This window comes from Natator depressus, chromosome 20, assembly GCF_965152275.1.
Source record: "Natator depressus isolate rNatDep1 chromosome 20, rNatDep2.hap1, whole genome shotgun sequence".
Lineage (NCBI taxonomy): Eukaryota > Metazoa > Chordata > Testudines > Cheloniidae > Natator > Natator depressus.
The window spans coordinates 771529-791060 of record NC_134253.1 but is presented as its reverse complement, the minus strand read 5'-3'; the positions used below and the strand labels follow the sequence as shown (position 1 = coordinate 791060).

Sequence of the window (19532 nt, the reverse complement as noted above, 5' to 3'; positions counted from 1 at the left end):
GGGGCTTGGAATATCATTCTGATTCCTCACTGTTGCTTTTCTTTACCAATTCATAGTTAAAAGGAATGTCCCTGTTCAGATATCAATGGGTTGCAATTGTCTTGGAAACTAAGTTTTCAGGGTGATGCGGGCTTAGTTTCCATTTGCGATAGACTCAGCATGTGTTTCTTCACACAATTTGTCAAGTCAGATAATGTGACCCTGGCTCTATACAACAGGATGCAGAGCGAGTTCTGTGCTTAATTCACCAACTATTAAAAGTTGCCTGTGAGATGTTCAGCTGTCTGCCTTCCCAGCCTAAAGCAGAACCACACTATCGGTCTATTGATACTAGGGATATTTTCAAACTGGTTAGAATAGTATTGTAGATCTGGTTTTAGGTGACCTGACCCATTTTTACTGAGCTGCTTTCAAGACTACTCCATTTCATTAAAAAAGGGACCTGCCTTCCTTAAGTCAGCTCTGCACTATGGCTCACACTGTTTTAAAATTGGTTCCGCTAAATTGGTTTTTAAATTTCCCCAGTATAGATAGGCCCCAGGAGACAACTAGCAGCACCACTACTTTCCTCTTTCAGAATTTAAGAGATGCAGCTTGCACTGCCACTTGCCCCTCAGTTTGTGTGCGCATATGCACCTGCATGTCAGTGAAAGGTGGCAGATTGACAGCCCTGCAGAAGAGTCCTTTCTCTAGTCGCAGGACAATATATGCACACCATGTAAGCCCTCTAGCCTGCATGTCTGGAGGAATCACCTCTAGATGTGAAGGATTAAGCTCACTCCCCTGGCACTATTTGGTATTTGGCCTCTTTGCTGAGGTTTCCAGTGCCTGGGGCCTCTTGGCAGTTGCTGTGTAATTGCATGTGTGATGCGCACTCTTCCCCAGCAGGAACTGCACTAAGACCAACATACTCATTTAGCACAGGTCACCAAGCCATCTTATGATGGTCATATTTGGGAATTACTGCTAGCATAGACTAGAACTGAGCTGGTGAAGTAGAGGTGAGTGTCTCTATATCCTATTAGTGATCCACTAAGCCACGCAAACCCTGCACCTCACCTGAAACTTTATCCAGCAGCATGTCTCCAGTCCTGCATACTTTTCATCTAAACACCCACTGCTCATCTGAGGAGGCCAATTCTAATTATTTACAAAAGGTTTATTTAACATCTGTCATAATGATAAAATGGTTCTCTCAAGGTCATTGTGACACTGGAATTCCCATCCCACTGCATGCACTGAAGAAACAAGAGAAAACATTTAGATTTTAACATATTCAAATACATTACCTTGAGAAAAGTACACTTCTACCCTGTGTGTACAGTAAGCCACCAAGTAATACACTAGCTCTCTGCTCCACAACTAGCGCTTCCAAGCTTACCCTAAAGACAACCAACCAGTAGGTTAATTATCCCAATTCTTGCTAGTGATGGGACCAGAAGGCAGGGGGTTGTTTTGCAAAGCCTCTAGTGGGCCCCAGCGCTGCACAATCAGGGGAGATTCTGATCTAGGCTCTAATTTAAGTCAGTGACCAAAGCTCCGCCCATTTCCAATTCTAGCCTTCGCATTCAATGCATTCAATCCTGTAACAGCCACCCTCACTTTGCTGCAAACTGGCTATGCTGAACTTAACAATGCGGGGTGGGATGGAACTTAGATCCTCCCTGCTCCAAAAGCACACTTGAGCTAGAGAGGAATCTCTGTTAGCAGTTAGGAGCATGGGGCCTAGGATATGCAGCTGAACAGTTCCACATCTTTTCATGCGAGGTCAATGGCAAGTTTACACACTAACTAGGCAGTTGATTACACTATTTCACTCTGCTATACTGATGAATGTGAAGCACATCCTGAAGCAGTTTCAGCATACTTCTTCTTTTACCAAGGCGGTGTAAGAACTGCAGTGCACTGACAGCATCACAACTGCTCTCCAAGCAGTGCATCATCATCAACGATAATCAGATAGTTCTTCCTCCTTATGTGTGTATCTTAAGCTGTGCAGCCAACCATCCGACAAGGCTAAGTAAGAGCATTCTAATTAAGGAGCAATTCTCTATCATTCAGTGCAAGAAAAGCAGGTGGTATTTAAAAGCATCATGCAGCAGGTAGGGTTTATAAATATGGTAGGCTTGGCAGTCTGGAGGGAGGGAAAAGGCATCTGCCTCCTAGAACACTGTAGTTTGTTTTTTTGCAAACATACATGGAATAGCACACTGAGAAAACAGCAGGATGTTGCTGGACATCGTTTACTTAACAAGTAAAGATGGCGCTATTGCTCATTCCAGAGCAGAGCTGCATTTTGGAGAGATGGAGAAAGAGGTAGGCTGGGCTTGACATCACTAACAATACACAACCTGAGGTAACAATTTTACGTCACTTCTCCCCTGAACCCTGGAACAGACCAGCTCATGCTCCAAGGCAATCTGTATTTTCAGTGCACTTAAAGCCTTCAAAAATATTCCCTCAGTACATTGTCAGAAAAAAACATAAAACCACTCCGCACTTTCCACCCCCAAAGCACTATACAAACTATCAACTTGCTAAACCTAATATCTGGGAGGCAAGTGAGCAAATCTCACTCCCATTTTCCAGATCAGAAGACAAAACAAAGGAGGTTAAGACCAAAACTCTCCCCAGTGGCTTCTGATTTTGGGTGCCCAACTTCAGATGTGCTGAGCACCCAAAACTCTAACATGAAGTCCCTGGAAGATAAAGTTGCTCGGCACCCCTGAAAACCAGGCTCTACTTAGGTGTCTAAAGTTGGGTGTCCACAAATTCACAAACTCAAAAATAGAGGCCACACATATGAGCAGCATGGTGAGCAAAACGCAAGAACTTCCGGTGCCTCGTCCACTAAGCCAGAAAGCCACAGTGAAGGAAGCTCCATTACTTGGCACTTTAAAAACCAGACTGGACAATATACTAGACATAGTATTGCCGAAGGCTTCTCTGCACTGGCTGCAGGGCGTAGTGGATGGGCTAGGTGATCCAACAGGCCTCATTTTTACGATTGGATAAAAGTTAAAGTACTGTATGCCCTGACACAGTAGGGTTCATAACCCTCCCAGAATGACTGGTTCTTTATTAAAAAAAATCCCCATTAGTGTAACTCCGAAAGTTCCTGAAGTGAACTGGATGACTCCTGGAGCAAGGCACTACTCAGCCTGAGTAAGAATGGCAGTAGCTGGCCCTTTATTTGTTTTGAATTATACTTCAGGGTTTTCACACAGAGGCTAGATATTGATAGACATGCACTTAAGAGGATGGAATACAATTATCAGTATTCATCCAACTGTCTTACTTTTTTTTTTTAAATCACTGTTGATTCATACAGACTGCAAAGCCCATCAAAAATGTCCCAGTGCCATTTTTGAAAGGTAAGTGGTGAGAGAAGGGGGGGAGGAAAGAGAAAGAGGGAGACATACACAAGATAAGCATTAATGCTTAAAAGACTCCTCACCTGGAATAACAGAGATAGTTTTCAAAGCTCGGAGAACTCTGAAAGTTCTCAATGCTGAGACATTCCCAAGGTCCACAAACTCTGTGACATATCTGTAATGAGGGAGGTCATACACAAAAAACACAATGACAAAACACACACCAATAAAACAACTACAGACAAAGCAATACATCACTCACAGAGGCCTGTACCCAACAGCTAACACCAACCGGAGGCCGCCTTACCTGGAATTACAGAAATAGTTTTCAAAGCTCTCAGAACCCTGAAAGTGCGCAGAGCTGAAACATTGCCTAGGTTTACAAACTCTGTTATATACCTGCAGAATTAAACCAGAGTTAATGGCACCATTGGGGTCACCTTCCTTTTAATATAATCCTTTGTAGGAAACAGACTGTAATTTAAAATGCTTTAGAACTGGCATTGAGAGAGACAGAGAAGGATACAAAGCCAAAACCAGTTTAAAAAGGTCTCAACAACAGCATGTTTTGCTCTTTGAGCTTTCCCAAATTTGGAGTCTAATGTTTTAATACTGTATGGACCCGTGCAAAGCAATTTAAAAAAATTACTTGGCAAAAGAAACCAGGTATGTTCGGAGAGACTGTTTCCTCAGATCAATGGGGTATGTTGTCAATCAGAGCTACTTCACTTTCCTTCCTGTTTTTAATCGTCATCAACATTTGCAGTTATGCAGCACCTAAGTGCCACACAGACATTAGTTCAGTAATGTCTTCTTCGCCACCTCTCTGTGAGACACAGTTAAGTATTATCACCATTTTACAGATGGCCAGACTTGGGGCACAGAGAGGTTAAATGAATCAGTATCAAAGCCAGGAACAGATTCATGTGAATCAGTATCAAACCCAGGAATAGAACCCAAGAGTCCTGGCTCCCAGACCCCCTATTGTAACCACTAAACAAACTGCCTCTGAAAATAATTCTGCTGTTTTGGGAAAGTCTGACATTTCGTAGCTTTCCAGGCACTACAGGTCAAATTCACCAGTGTGCAGAAGAACTAGCTAGACATCACCTAAGCCTCGTGAGTGGGATTTAAATGATCCCCAGGCCTTGGTGAATTTGGGACAAATCCTCCTGATATGACAGCAGTACAACCCCACTGATGGTAAGGTGATTGTATGGCTATAACATGAGTGAGCCCACAATGCTTGGTACTGATGCTCTTGAGAGCCCGACAGTCTTTTCAATGTTGATATTGCATTGCTTGTTAACTTACCATCCAGCTGCACAACAACTGATATTGGATGGGATTTTCAAAAGGAGCCTAGAGGAGTTAGGTTCCCAATTCACAATAAATTGCATCTAACTCCTTTAGGCGCCTATGAAAATCTCAGGTGTTGACTAGTTGAATTTAAGGCCTCATTTGCATTTCTTGAACAATGCATCTTTTAGTAAACAATATATAGAAAGGACAACTAGTGAAAGTGCTGGCACCCAAAGAACCCAATGCCCTAAGCCTCTGCACTGGGGCCTGATATTTCAGAAAAGCGGAACACGCACAACTCCAGCGAAATGCAAGTCCCCTGGACCCTTGAAAATCAGACCCCCACGCCTTCAGTCAATCATCTCTCTGATTTCAGTAGCCAGTGTTGGCCCTGGGAGCCCAGAACATGGACAGGTGTAAAATGTGTCAAAGCAAATATGGAAGGGAAACAATTATTCCTCTCCCAGGCATTGGTCAGATTGTCAATGACATATGTCAAAGCAAATATGGAAGGGAAACAATTATTCCTCTCCCAGGCGTTGGTCAGATTGTCAATGACATATTTCCATTGACGATAGCAGGGGTTGTAAGAGTGCATTAGAACAGGCCAAGAGGTGAAACACATTTTTATAAGATACAGGGTGCCAAACGTTTAGAATTCATCTCTAATTAGGAAAATGAATTTAGTAGTCTACATGTTGTAAGACACCTGGGCACTTCACTGCTTATTAGACTTGGAAGATAAGTGGATTCAGCAAAAGGGGAAAAGAATGAGCTAGACAAAATAAAATACTGTAAGGTGGACTTCCTTTTTTGGGATTCTGAATCTTTAGCTGCAAAAGGTTAATATCTACCCGTTAACCGACAAGTATCCAAAATGCAGCCCAAGAAAAATCCTAACATGCAAACCAAAGCCATGGAGAGAGTCAGTGGTGGAGCCAGGATTTAGAAATTCCTAGTTCCCATCCCCGAGCTCAGCTCACCAGAACATGCCAACTTTCTGGCATAGGGGCAAAGCTAGAATGCTGGACACTAATTACAAAACCCTACCTCACCATAGGTAAGTGGCCCCCAAACCGTGGGGGGTGCAGAGAAACTTTGAGTGGGCACACAGCGGGGCCAGGGGAGGGAGGTGGGGAGGGTGCATCACCCAGCCTTGCTCTGCCCCTAGCCGCAGCTCCACTCCGCCCCTCCTCTGCCCTTATTCCCTCTCCACCCTCAGTCCAGCTCTGCCCCCATCCCCAGCTCTGCCCCCAGCCCAAGCTCCTCTGCTGAGGAAGCCTTGGTTGTGCAGCAATGGAGCACGGGCGCAAACAGATTCCATTACTGGCAAGGGCAGGGGCGCAACAAGAAAAGTTTGGGCACTGCTGCCATAGGTGCATATTCAGAAAGCTGTGATTTGCCCAAAACATGTCCAAGTCAAAGCCACTGCAAGCAGATGCAGCTCCACTAATTTTAGCGGAGTTACATTTAGCTCTGTCTTTATCTCAGGACTGCACTGAAAATAAGAGCCAGAATCTAGACTTTGATCTTTTTGCTGTCCACTTTAAAGATTTCCTTGACTTTTTCTTTTTTCCTATGCACCTGTCTCACAAGAAGATTCAACCCCCTCCCACATTTCATGTACACACATAGAATCGGTAACAGGAATAACCTGAAAATGCAACTTACGCCATCATGATGACACTGAAATCTAGCCAGTTCCATGGATCACGAAGGAAAGTAAAACCATCTATGCAGAAACCTCTTGCAATAATTTTCACAAGTGATTCAAATGTATAAATACCAGTGAATGTGTACCTGTTAAAAGGGAAGTCGAAAACAGAACTCTGCTAAGAACAATGTGGTAAAAATATAATTTCAGTCATGAAAAAAATCTTTTCAAATATATTAGCCTTAAGAAATCAAGAGATTATAAAACCCCTATCCTACCCCCACTTACTTAAACGGAAGCAAGAGTAGGCTTATTGAATAAATGAAACAAAATTCTGCAAGAATTTGAGGAAAAAAAACTTCTGAAGTATTTAAAAAGAGAAAGATACAAAAAAAAATGCTACTTACTCCACATTCTTCGACCATTCAGGTGGGTTACTAAAAGTCATGAATACACAGTTGGTCAAAATAGTGCACATAATGATCATGCTAAATAATGTAGGGTGAAGTCAAGGAAGAAAGGGACACGCTAAATTGGCTATTTACTTCAGTATGAAAACATCTTTGTAAAATTCACTGCAATATAGAGACAATTCTAATGAGAATAATTTCCAGCCAGTGATCTATTCACTATCAGCTAGATAGGACAAGAGCCAGGACAACATCCAGCAGTCACAGGAGATGGAGAAGAGAGACATTTTTTCATATAATTTTTTTCCATTTAACTATCTCATTGGTTTCCCCACAATTCTCTGATCTCTTGGACACGATGGGGCTGATTCTCCATTGCATTCTGATTGGTAGCAGTTTATATATGCTTTATACCTGTGCAGATGACTGCATGAGGGACAGAGCAAGAGTGAACGGAAAGACGTTGCTCTCCCAAGGGCAGTGCGCACACGCACAGGGAGCACAGAGTTTTCACCTTAGTTAATATTTATGGCAAGTTAACACAGTTCTGTCCTGCCTCCAGGCACTGACCAGAGGAAGGTGCACATGTGCTTCATGTTCTGCAACCAAACAAAAATACTGCCTCATCTCTTTAACAGACATTTTATGGCTTAGAACTAATCATGAAGGCTGTAAAATTGTAATGTACATTGAATAGACTCAGACTAAGGTCAGCAGAGACCATCATGATCATCTAGTTGGACCTCCTGCACATTGCAGGCCAGAGAAACTCACCCACCTGCTCCTGTAAATAAAACAGAGTCCCAGTCTCATACTTCACAACAATTTACATTCATCCTTTAAGTGAAACTTCCCCCCAGACAATTCCATCTACATTCAGGAATAGCAACACAATCTGCTGGTAAATGAAATGAGTGAGCAGCATCGTATTACATCACTTGTTAGTCAGAAATCTGGCTAGGATTTCAGTTTGGGGGCTTTTCCAACTGCATGAAACATGGGGTGCATTTGATATGATATGCATAACTGCAAAGTGAGCCCTACTGGACAGGTAGAGTCTAGCATCTTAGGAGCCAAATTTTCATTTTTTCTCCTGATTTTGTGCATTCAGCTGAAGGAGGAAGGTATGCCCACCTTGCACCAGCTGCTGTCATCAAGTGACCAACTCTCCAATCCGTTGGCATGAGTCCCCTGATATGATTGCTCACCTTTGCAGGGGCAATCAATTGTATGAGCAAAAAGCGAACAAGTCTCAAATGTGTTACTCAAAAAATGAAAGGTGTTTTTGTCATAGGCAGCACATGGTTTTCATACTGTTTTTCTTCTACAAGAAATGGGGGAAAAATATCCCTATGGCTCTTAAACTGCCCCTTTCAAACTCCATCGTGTATAATCTGGTTCAGACAACTTGCAACTCACTCTTAACATCCACTGAAATGACCCATTGCCAAAGGAACATGAACTCATACATGCAGGGTGGGATTTTCAGAAATGGTCAGCATTAACTTAATTCTGCTTCTACCGAAGGCAACAGTAAAACTCCCAGTGTCTCCAAAGGGGACAGAGTTATGCCTTGATTTCAAATGCTGATGCATTTTTGAGAATCCTACCATGTAACAATTTTACCAGGACCCTTCTAGGATTTACAGCCTACTGGACAGAATCTAAAAATAACCACAAGAATTCCATTTGCAACATCAATATGTCAATCTTGTATTTTCTAAAGATTCCTTCATACATAATTTCTTCTTAAAAGTGAAGGGTTACCTGGTGCTGGATGCATGTGTTATATTCAAGGGAACTGAAAGAAAGATGAAGCACAGCTTATCGCTACAATTATGATTACAGCTTCATCAAACCGAAACATAACTTTTCTCTCTATATGCTTCCAAACTGCCAGTCCTATAGATGGATGGATGGATGGGCGGACGGATGGATGGAGATACACACACAGATTAGAATATTTTAGACACAAACTTAAATTTGAGAATTTCTTAAGTAAATATGTTTTAATTATTTATAAGGTCACAGGATTTTAATGTGAATATACTTTTATATTAATACATAAATTAATTTTGTATATTTTTAAAATGCAGTTACCATCAAAAGTAAATGTGTAAGTAAACAGACACCTTCTTACTAATAGTCTGATCCTTTTTCGTATTCAGGGTCATATATGCAGGGTCTGAAGACAAAAATAAGCATGTATTACTCTTTACTGTTAAGAGTGATTCAGGAGCAACACAGCTGCAGCAGACAGAGATGGATTCTATTTTGGCTCAAAGAGAAAAGGAGTACTTGTGGCACCTTAGAGACTAACCAATTTATTTGAGCATAAGCTGTAGCTCACGAAAGCTTATGCTCAAATAAATTGGTTAGTCTCTAAGGTGCCACAAGTACTCCTTTTCTTTTTGCGAATACAGACTAACACGGCTGTTACTCTGAAACCTGTTATTTTGGCTCAGGCATCAACAGAATTGCTAACCAAGAACCTGATCCACAGCCATTGGGAACTGTTTTCATCAGCTTCAATTACCTTAGGATCAGGCTTCAGTTCTACCTGCAAAATCTTTGCTTCAAAATGGTCAGATGCATACCCCGCAATTGCACCTTAGTCCATCTGTGAGAGCTACGTTTACCAGCAACAAGACATAACCTGGAAAGAGCCCAGTTCAACTCCCAGATCAAGTTTCCAGCACTAGCAGCTAGAAAACACACATTTTATTTGTAAGCCAAGCCAATTTGATATGGAAGCTTTTGAGATACCAAAGACCTGGGACTCCACAAGGTCTATTTTACAGAGTAGAAAACTAGGAATTGCCAGACTAGATAGAGCCATCTCATCCAGTATCTTCTCTCTTACAACACAAGCATCGGATGCCTCAGAGAAAGTGGATCATTATGGAATAAACCTGCCCATAGAGGGAGGTTTGAGAGAGACCAATAGACTTAAAGACGAATAGGAACATAATTATAAGTAAAGCACAGTTGGCTGCACCTCCGGCTCATAATTTATTTAATGGTTTCACCAGCTAGATAAACCTTTACTCCTCTTGTAAAGCATAGCTGTAGACTATTTCTTTTCCCATATTTACTGGTCCTTGGGTACTGGAAGAATGGATGTGCATATACACAGTGTAGCATGGATCTTTGTAAATTAAATGTTACTGGATGTGCCATGCCTATAGGAACTATAATTACTTATTCATAAACAAAATAATTACTACTGTATACACTTGGAGCCCAATCCATTGGGATCCCCTTCACTGACCTCGCTGAGCGTTGGATCGTGTCCTACATGAATAAGTTTTGAGTAGTAAGTAGTAGGAGAAGTCATTGATTTTTTTCAAGCAGTAAACAGCAGCAGCACAGAAGTCAATTATTAATAAAAAAGGATATGAATGTATCAAAATCTTAATAGCTATTCTCCTAAGAAGATTAAAAGGAGTTAAAATGTACAAGGCAGGTGTGGCACTAAATCGGAAGAGTGTTTTCCCTCTGTTTAGTACTACAAAGGTCTGCAGAGAAAGAGAAAGAGAAAGAGAGAGTTAATGCATGAAAAATCAAAATATGAAACATATGTACAGGAAAAAATGGAACAACTTTCAAGGCAAGAATGTAAAAGTCACACAAGAATTACATTTCCTGGTGTTTTTAAGAAGAACAGTGTTTAAGAAGTCCCCCCACTCCCCCATGGTAGAATGTGCATGCCAGAGTATCCTTATTATTGGTATTACGGTATCATTTAGAGGCCAAACAAAGATCAGAGCCCCTTGTGCTAAGCACTATATAAACAGAAGAGAGAGTCACTGGCCCCAAGAGTTTACACTCTAAACAGCCAAGACAGACAGAGTGGGAAAAAGGGAGTATTACTATCCCCCTTCTTAAGAACGGGGAACCAAGGCCCAGAGATGCTAAGTGACTTGCCCAAGGTCATACAGGAAGTCAGTGGCAGAGCCAGCAGCTGAACCCAGACCGCAAGACCTAGTTCAGCACCTTAACCTAAGACTATCCTTCATCTCAAATATGGCAGACACAGGGTTTCATAGATCTATGACTCCCTCCCAATTCTGCTAATTACATTGCCACCCTGCATCGTTTTGTGCAAGAGCACACTTCATCATCTGCAAAGGAGGAGGGAAAAGTGACATAAGCAGAAAAAAATATATCCTGAAGCTCAGCCCTGGCAGAACTGAGCAGAGCCAGGTGTCCAGCCCAGACATGCAAGCTGCTCCCCGAGAGCGCTGAGCGCACTGCATAATGCTGCACACACCCGAGCCATGACCATGTACTGCCATTACCTCCTCCTCCCCGGTTAGATATTTGTAAAAATGTATTGGGAAGGGCCAGGCAGGGCTTCTCTCCTTGCACTTATACAAGCTGTGTAATACACTAGATAAGTAAATCTAGTCTCCAACTCTAGTCTAATCCAACTCAGACCTCACCTCCCAAAATATAAATCACCCATTTCATCAACCTACCAGAGCCTGTGTAGCCTCCCTCATCAGACCGACCCTGCACAGCCTCCTTAGTCAAACCGATCCATCCCTCCTCCCCATCCCCCCACCAGAGAGTGCATGGTGGCCTACCTCATCAGACAGACACTCCCCTCTCCCCCCATGTGTGGGGCCTCCCTTGTCAGACTGACCTCTCTCCTCCCCCTCACACATGGCCCCTCTTGTCCCACCTGGAGTTGTGAAAACCTTATTCCCCGAGCTCTGCTCCCTTGAAGGGTAAGGAACAAAGCCCAGCAGTTGACCTGACAACTGCAGAAGCTATAAAAAATTACAATCCAGGCCCATCCAAGTATATAAAGCATGCCCCTCCCCTGTAAAGGGAAAAAATCCCTCATGACAACTACTGAAGATGCACTGTCCATCAGTCTAGTGTATGTGGGTGAGACCATTCAGGAGCAACATTGCTTGTCCCTTCCATCACAACAGGGGCCAGAGCAAGAGTGATGAGTTAAAAGGCAGCAGTGCGATTACAGCCAGCATCAAGCAAGAATGTCTCAGGACTGATTTAACTGGGAATTGGTCCTGCTTCGAGCAGGGGGTTGGACTAGATGACCTTCTGGGGTCCCTTCCAACCCTGATATTCTATGATTCTATGACTCAGGGATCCTTGTTTTACTCAATTCACAATTAGCTATTGGCCACTCAAGAAAGTCTCTCTTGCACAAACAGCGAGGAAGGAACCAACTCCACCGCTAAAAGGCTTACAGAAGGAGCAGTATATATAAAAGGGGGAATTTCCGATTAAATAAACACAAGAGGGAGGGGTCACTTGTGGTAATGAGTTATGATAAACAGATAAACCACAACTGGCCCTCTTGTTGACACCTCAGCAGAGAAGCGAAGGATAGACAGGGCTATGAGAAGGTGGTGGTTCTGTTGGGCCTAAGTTCCCGCACGCTGGCCATGCAGTAGAGAGAACCTTTTAGTGCCACTGCTAGGGTGACCAGATGTCCCGATTTTATAGGGACAGTCCCGATATGTGGGGCTTTGTCTTATCTAGGCGCCCATTACCCCTCACCCAGTCACAATTTTTCACGCTTGCTGTCTGGTCACCCTAGCCGCTGCCCATGCTAGGGCTCTTCTGTGCATGGAGGATTTCCATCACCAGAGCTCTCACTGCAGCACAAAAGCCACACAATTCCCCACCATCACCACGATAAAAAAAAATAAAAAATAAAAAGCTGAACTGTTTGAGCTGTACAACCTGCAGGAAGCCTTCATGCCTGCTGTTTACCGGCTTCATATCTAGACAAGGTTGCTTTACAAAGGTATATGCAATGTCACATTCATATGGGACACACTGAATGCAACAGCCCCATCCCGCAGAGGGCCCGTTAACGAGCCCAATTACAGAAAAGCCAGTGGACTCAACAGGATGCATGCTGAGTCTCCACACAGCAGTGCAGTGCCTGCTTTTGCCCTCCACAGATGTGCTGAGTACTCATTGGCTATTGCTGTAGATCTGGGCCTAGATCAGGGGTGGGAAAACTACGGCCCGCAAGCCATTTTAAGCTGGCCCTCGAGCTCCCGCTGTGGAGCATGGTCAGGGGCTTGCCACGCTCAGATGCTCCTGCACCCCAAACCCCTCATCCCCAGCCCCATCCCAGAGCCTGCACCCTTTTCTGCACCCCAACCCCCTGCCCCAGCCCTGATCCCCCTCCCGCCCTCCGAACCCCTCTGTCCCAGCCCAGAGCACTCTCCTAACACCCCAAACTCTCATCCCCAGCCCCACCCCAGAGCCTGCACCCCCAGCCAGAGCCTGAAGAGGTGAAGCTCAGAAAGGTGAGCAGACAGGTCAATTCTGCAGCGACTGGTGCACTGTAAAACAGCAGTGGAAGGATTACTTGCACTGGATTACTAGTTTAACTCTAGATGATTCACAGGTGCTGCAGTTATGAACTGCCTTGAGTTCAAAGTCCAGAGAGCCATCAGTGAAGGAGTGTGTGCACGCATGTGGCAACCACCAAAATAAGAGAGTTAAACCAGTCCAATTTCTGTATGTGGACCAGACCTTAGAGCGCTAGGATTAGCTCCCATTAGAGTCAACAAGCAAGATTATCATTGGCTTCAATAGGAGTTGGGTAAGGCCCATAATATGTGAACGCTTTTACTCTCATACACTAGCACAAAGACCCTCCCCGCAAATACAAGAAAAACTCTCCCGTCTAAACAGACTTGTTCACACCAACACTGGGAATCTGTGTGGGCAGTGACAGGTGTGAGCTGCCAAGATGTTGGAGAGGTTCTTCCCCATGGACCTGGAGCAGGTGAGGCAGCAGTTGAGACTATTCACAGTTGACAAGACTCCAGGCCTAGGGGAATTGTATACTCAAATCCTGCAGGAAGCAGGACAGAGGAAAGCCATAAGGGTCAGGTTTACACAGAAAACTAGAAAGCTCCAATAATTAACAACGAAGAAAGGGAGGATCTTGCCAACTTCAAAAGAGAAGCTGCTAGTCTGACCCCAGTTGTGGGGGAGAGATATTGGAAGCACTGATTGGGAACAAGATTACAATACATTCAGAAATGTATAATTAAGTGAGGAACAGTCCATAGGGACTCGGCAAGCAGAGGATCACACGCCACATCCTTGCTAATATTCTTTTAAGATGTTATTGCCTTGGTAGATAAGTGGAAGTGGAGGGAGGGGAGAAAAAAACCAAGTGGATCATAATTTATTTGGGTTTCATTATTGGTTAATAGGCTGTGCTGTTCACTGTACCAACAGTGAGTTGTACTCAACAGCGCAAGCCAAATACAAGCTAGAAATTACAGCCTAGAAGGAAGCACAGTACAATCCAGGAGAAGAAAGAAGAGGGAAATGTTTCCAGGAGATTGTTAATCAAGCAACATGTGGGGACCACATAAAACAGGGTTGTACAATTTAACTCAAGCTCAGCCTCTGCCAAATATGGATCTACGTTCCCCCAGTGTGTATCACTTACCAGATTGTTCTTCCAGCTCAGTAAAGTAACAATGCACCAGTTTACACTGTCTCTGTCACAAGAAGGGACAGTTCGTTTGTTTCATTTAAACCTACTAAAAGTAAAGTTAGGATTCTTCAGCAATCCCCCCAGGATTCTTGGATTAAGTATATTTCTCTCCAAGATGAGCCACATGGCCCCTGCTCCTTGGCCTCAGACTACCTTGCAATGCACCCAGAAAAGTACAGCTATTGTCCCTTGTCAAGTGCTCTTGGAGCCATGTTAAACAGATGAACATTTCTAACTACTGGCAAAGAGCCCAAGCTGCAGAATTCAGATGTTCAGGTACACGGTGGTTTTGTTCTGGGCTCTCCCTTAAGAGTGTTTATTGTCAGTCATGATTCAAATGTACACAGCATTCTAACGGGGCACAATCTAGGATAACCCATTGCCTGAAAAGCGGACAATCCAACACAAAGAATGTAAAATGTATCTATGGGCTGCAGACCACATACAAACCATCACTGTGAGACTCACGTGTGTACAACTGGAGAGGTGAGTCTAGAACACAGTCCTTCAATAGCAAAACCCACTGGCCCCTCCCACTCAAGTGAAAGGAAGGGAACAGCCAGTATGCACTGAAGAGTTTAAACTCTCATGCACCGTATCTTCTTACAGGCATCAGGAAAGGTTTCTTATGGTACATTACAGACCCAATGCAGCAGAACCCATGCATTAGAATGAAACTCACCCCCTACAGAGGGCCAGCACAAGGCCTATAAACTGCCTAAAACCCCCTAAACACTCCCTCTTCAGTATTTAACCTACCCTTTGGCCTCACGGAGCCCAACACAACAGAATCCATAAGGGCCCTCTGCCAAGACGGATGTTGTTTCCCAGCAATAATTCGCCATTTCACTAGTGCAATAAAATATTTTAGCTCCTTTGGCTAAATTAGACCATAGAGCAGTAAACTAGTTAAGAGGGGAAATCAAAACTGGATTGTGGTTTAGTCCCCAGGGGAAAGCATCTGTTAGCACAACAGCTAATGAACATGCATCTCCCAGCAAAAGGCACTTTAAAAGTACCGTGGATGACTCTTGACAAATCACAGCATCAAGTATTAATAAATGGCTTGTCCTGGCAAATGAGAGAGTTTTGAAAGGCCATTTTTTTTCCCCATTTCTAAGACGCAGGGGGAGGGAGGGCTTAAGCTGGGAGATTCAGCCCCATCCCGACGCTGAGAACTTGCCTGCCACACTACAGCCAACTTTACAGGGTTTTAAACCATTCTCTTGTCTTTTCTTACTGTCACGAGCGCAGGCCCCTGTGTGGGAGATCTGTCACAAAGTTCACAGCCAGCAGAGAGGCAATAGGGAAGGCATTACAATCTACAGGCTGCATACCATTGACAATAATTCTATCCATTGCCAGATATGCCTCATTTGCAAAGGCCCAGCCCATTCAGCTGCAATCTGATGGACTTCTCATTCTTCCATCAAGGCCCTTCATATTCTACACCCCCTATTCTAACCTCTTCAACAAGAGCCAGTGGATTTCAATACACAATCAAGTGTAATACTGGGTTCTCATCAGCACAGGGCTTCTAACGTAACATTTAACCCTTGCCACACTGATACCTTTTAAGCAGTGGAAAGTGCTCAGATATGATGGTTGATGAGGGCCATGTAAGCACCTGGAGAGACTGGATAATAGATACATTGTGGTTTTTGTGTGTGGCTCTCAAAAGTACTTTAAAGATGTGGGTAAATTTTATTACCTCCCCTTTTACAGATGGGGAAACTGAGCCACAAAGACACTATGACTCACCCAAGCACAAAAAGGCAGTAGGGTTGCCATCTGTCCAGGTTTTTCCAAGGATGGTCCCTTTTTTGAGGTAACAGATTGGTCAGGATAGAAAGGGTACTCAGCACAAACCACCAGCTGTCCAGTTTTAGGGCCTCAGGATCATTCTCCTGGATGTCCGAGTTTTTTTTATTTCAGACATGGCAACCTTAGAATGCAGGGCCAGAACCCAAACTGTTATTTATATGGTGCCATAGCAGTGCATGCTGATTTATGGACTGTGATCCCAAAATAAAAAAAAATTATAATTTGCATTAATATAAAAAAAGAGGCCTGCTTCAACACTGGCTTGCATCTTGGGCAGTCATTTACAGCAGTGTAAAATGCTACCTAATTAGAATCACTTTATATTGATGGAAATGACTGTACAAGGTACACTGCATGAGAATCCAGGCCTCAGCTTTCTCCACTCCCCACCTATACCTTATCCGGCAAGCCACACTGTTTCAGCCAGGGCTCTTGCTCCTACGGGCTTTGGAACCCAGCAGGACTAATTTGGAATCAACTCAGCACTTTACCTAAACTCCCTTTGCGACTTCCATTTTGGAGGACCTGAAAGCTCTGAATCAAACCATACACACTCCATACTTGCTTTGTTCTCCATCCTAAAGAAACAGCAAGTGCCAGCTTGTACTCCCACGAGATTCTCGCGGATAAGGCAGATGACGTTACCATCACTCGGCCGGGGTATACCAAGGATCCCAGCGAAGCAGGTTTTTAAGCTTCCTCTTCCGTACACTCACGCACAGACTCTATTGCCCATTCCAGGTCTCCCACTTTCCAACAGTGGGAAGGGCCCATCATGTGGCAACAGTCACTTGAGTTCCAAAATAAAGGCCTTCACTACTTGAGCTTAGGGAAATCTCTTTTTGTTAATAACTGTAGCAGGTTCTGGTCTTCCTACTTGCCCTCCCTACCACACACATGCTCCTCTAACTCTTGCTGGGTAACCATGTAACTCAGTAACCATGTAACTCGATTCCCCCACCCCCCTCCAATCAATAACGTCCCAACACAATGGAGTAATTTGGGTGTAAATGTACATTTTCTTTTCAACAGGATTGATCCAGCAAGGGTTGATTTGTGTCTGCTAACCTGGGGTGGTTATTTTTAGTAGGAGGCAAGTGAGTTTCTTAGTTTAGTTTTTACTCTTGTATTTCTTTTGTGAATCCCTCAACTACAAAACCTGGATTGAAAAATGGAAAAAAGCCACAAAGGTGGGGGGGGGGGGCAAGTATCATGGGGTTCACTACTCACTGCTGGCACACCTCTTTGTGGCTCACCTGAGAATTAGCTCACCACTGCTCTGGCACCCCCTCCTTCAGTCACTTGTCCTGTTGTTTGTCTCTCTCTCTTTCCGGACTCAGGGTGCTCCCTCTTCGTGTCTTGGCCCTCCAGCCATGTCACTATAGTTGTCCCCTTCCAGGGTATCGAAATCCCATTGGATGACTGTCCCAGAAATCTTCTGCTCCACTGCCCAGTCTGTACTACTTGCCCAGTTGCTGGTAGGGGAACCCAGGCCTGCCCCCTGCTCTAGGTTCCAGCCCAGGGACCCTACAACCAGTAGCCAAGATCTGCTGTGTCTCAACCCTTGCTGCTACATCCCTGGGCTGCTTCCTACTTTGCCTCTACAAGGCTCCTTCTTTATCCTTCTGTGGGTACGCCTTTCCCTCAAGGCCAGGCTCCAGGTGCTGGGTTTTCTCCTTTCCCTCTCTAAACCCAGAGAATAACTGCAAGGCTTCTCACTACCACCACCCCTTACCACCACCTGCTTTTCTTTGTGCCTCCCCCAGCCGGCTTCATCAGCCCTGACACTGCTCCAGGTGCCGAATATCACAGAGTTAATTGGCCCTTTGAACCTAGACAGGCCTTATGAGGGGCAGACATCCCAGCACAGGCAATTTCTATTTTTGATCATAAACAAACAAACAAACCCTATTTTAACACACAAAATGGGACCATTTTCAAAACCGAAAAACCTCAAATTTTTGAGTTTCTAGTTTTTTAAAAGAATTTTCCCATACCTCCTTTAATATAACCTTTCCAGCTTGATGCAGGGGGTGGAGAAAATGACACAAAGGACCAAACCAATAGATATCAAATGCAGTATTGGCAAGGGAGGCCATGATGACTACTGGCAGGGCCCTGGACTGGGAGTTTAGAGATCTTGGTTCTATTCCCACCTGGGCAATGACCTTCTCTGTAACCTTGGAGAAATCACATCCCCTCTTTTTCCCTTCCATTTATCTATTCAGATTGGAAACTCTCTGAGCCAGGGACTCTGCTTTATTGTGTGCCTGCACAGTGTCCAGCACAATGGGACCTCCAGGGACACCAATGACACAAATAATTAATAATAAATAAATCAATAATAATAAACCCTGGTCACTGGGGAGTCTACATTTATGATTCCAGGTGCCCTACTGTAATTTACTAGCTCTAACAGGGTGCCTGGTGAACTCTTAGGTAAGTCTCCAGATGGTGCAGTGAGTAGGGTGAAGGAAAGAAAAGCCAAAGTGTTTGGTAATTTAAAAACTAGTCTGAATTTTTTTTTTTAATAGTGCTGACTTATTAGAACTTATCAATTTCAAAATGGCTGCATGTACTTAAAGTGGTTTCTGGTTCAGTTCCAAAAACATCTTTAGGACCTTTTAAGCCATAATGCTCATTGCCTCAAGATCTGCAGAGGTGAAGCTCAGAGACAAGAGTCATCTGGAGAAAGGCATTTTGCACAGAGGTACCTTATAGAAAAATTGACTGCCCAAAAATCTCAGCTGTTCATTTTTTGAGGTTTAAAAGGAACCACCCATTTTAATTATTTAATGTTAGGGATGGAAATTATATTATATGGGGGAAAACTGGACATTTCTGATGTAAAAGGAATGGTATCATAGGAACAGGTTTCATTAGAAAACATTAATTGTTTTAAAATAACTTTAGTGATTTGCAGTACAGCCCATGATAGGTGTTATATTACAGTGCACAGATAAGATTAATAAGATGGTAAAAAATAATTCCAGTTACATGCAGGTTTAAATTACTTTAGGCTTATGCAGATTTTAAACTAAGCACTCCTAGGATGGACTGCAAAAGCAGGACAAGCGCAGGCGGATAGGATTTAGGGGAGGAAGAAAGGTTTAATGAAGAGTTTGGAGAACGCATGGAACTGCATTCCCACAGGTAAAAATAGAGCGGTTGACATTAATGTCAAGTTTTACCAAGAGTGAGTGATAAGGGCTGCCCTTCTAGTGGCAATGCCTGTGTATGTATTTCTACCACATCTGTATTCAAAAAAGTCTATCTAGAAATGTGCACTAAGAGGAATTTTGACACCCCACAGGCTGGGGAATGATACAGTAAGTGAAAAGAAAATGCAAGAGTCTTTTGAGGCTTTTGACACAGTCCCACATGGCATTCTCATAAGCAAATGAGGGGAATATGGTCCAGATGAAGTTACTATGAGATGAGTGCATAACTGGTTGAAA

The 19532-nt window shown here is 43.6% G+C and overlaps 1 protein-coding gene across 3 annotated transcripts in view; it reads right to left on the bottom strand.

Annotated features, from left to right (window-relative positions):
* The window catches only part of SCN8A (sodium voltage-gated channel alpha subunit 8), a 111744-nt gene that overhangs the window by 60943 nt on the left and 31269 nt on the right, over positions 1 to 19532 (bottom strand). For 2 of the 3 annotated variants that reach the window (XM_074935780.1, XM_074935781.1), the window contains exons 3-6: positions 10141 to 10258; positions 6738 to 6828; positions 6348 to 6476; positions 3682 to 3773 (exon numbers count right to left, since the gene is read on the bottom strand). In XM_074935780.1, coding sequence (XP_074791881.1) covers positions 3682 to 3773; positions 6348 to 6476; positions 6738 to 6828; positions 10141 to 10258 — 430 coding nt within the window. Of the gene's footprint in view, positions 1 to 3457; positions 3550 to 3681; positions 3774 to 6347; positions 6477 to 6737; positions 6829 to 10140; positions 10259 to 19532 lie in introns of all 3 variants that reach the window. The other variant, XM_074935779.1, reaches the window with a different exon arrangement.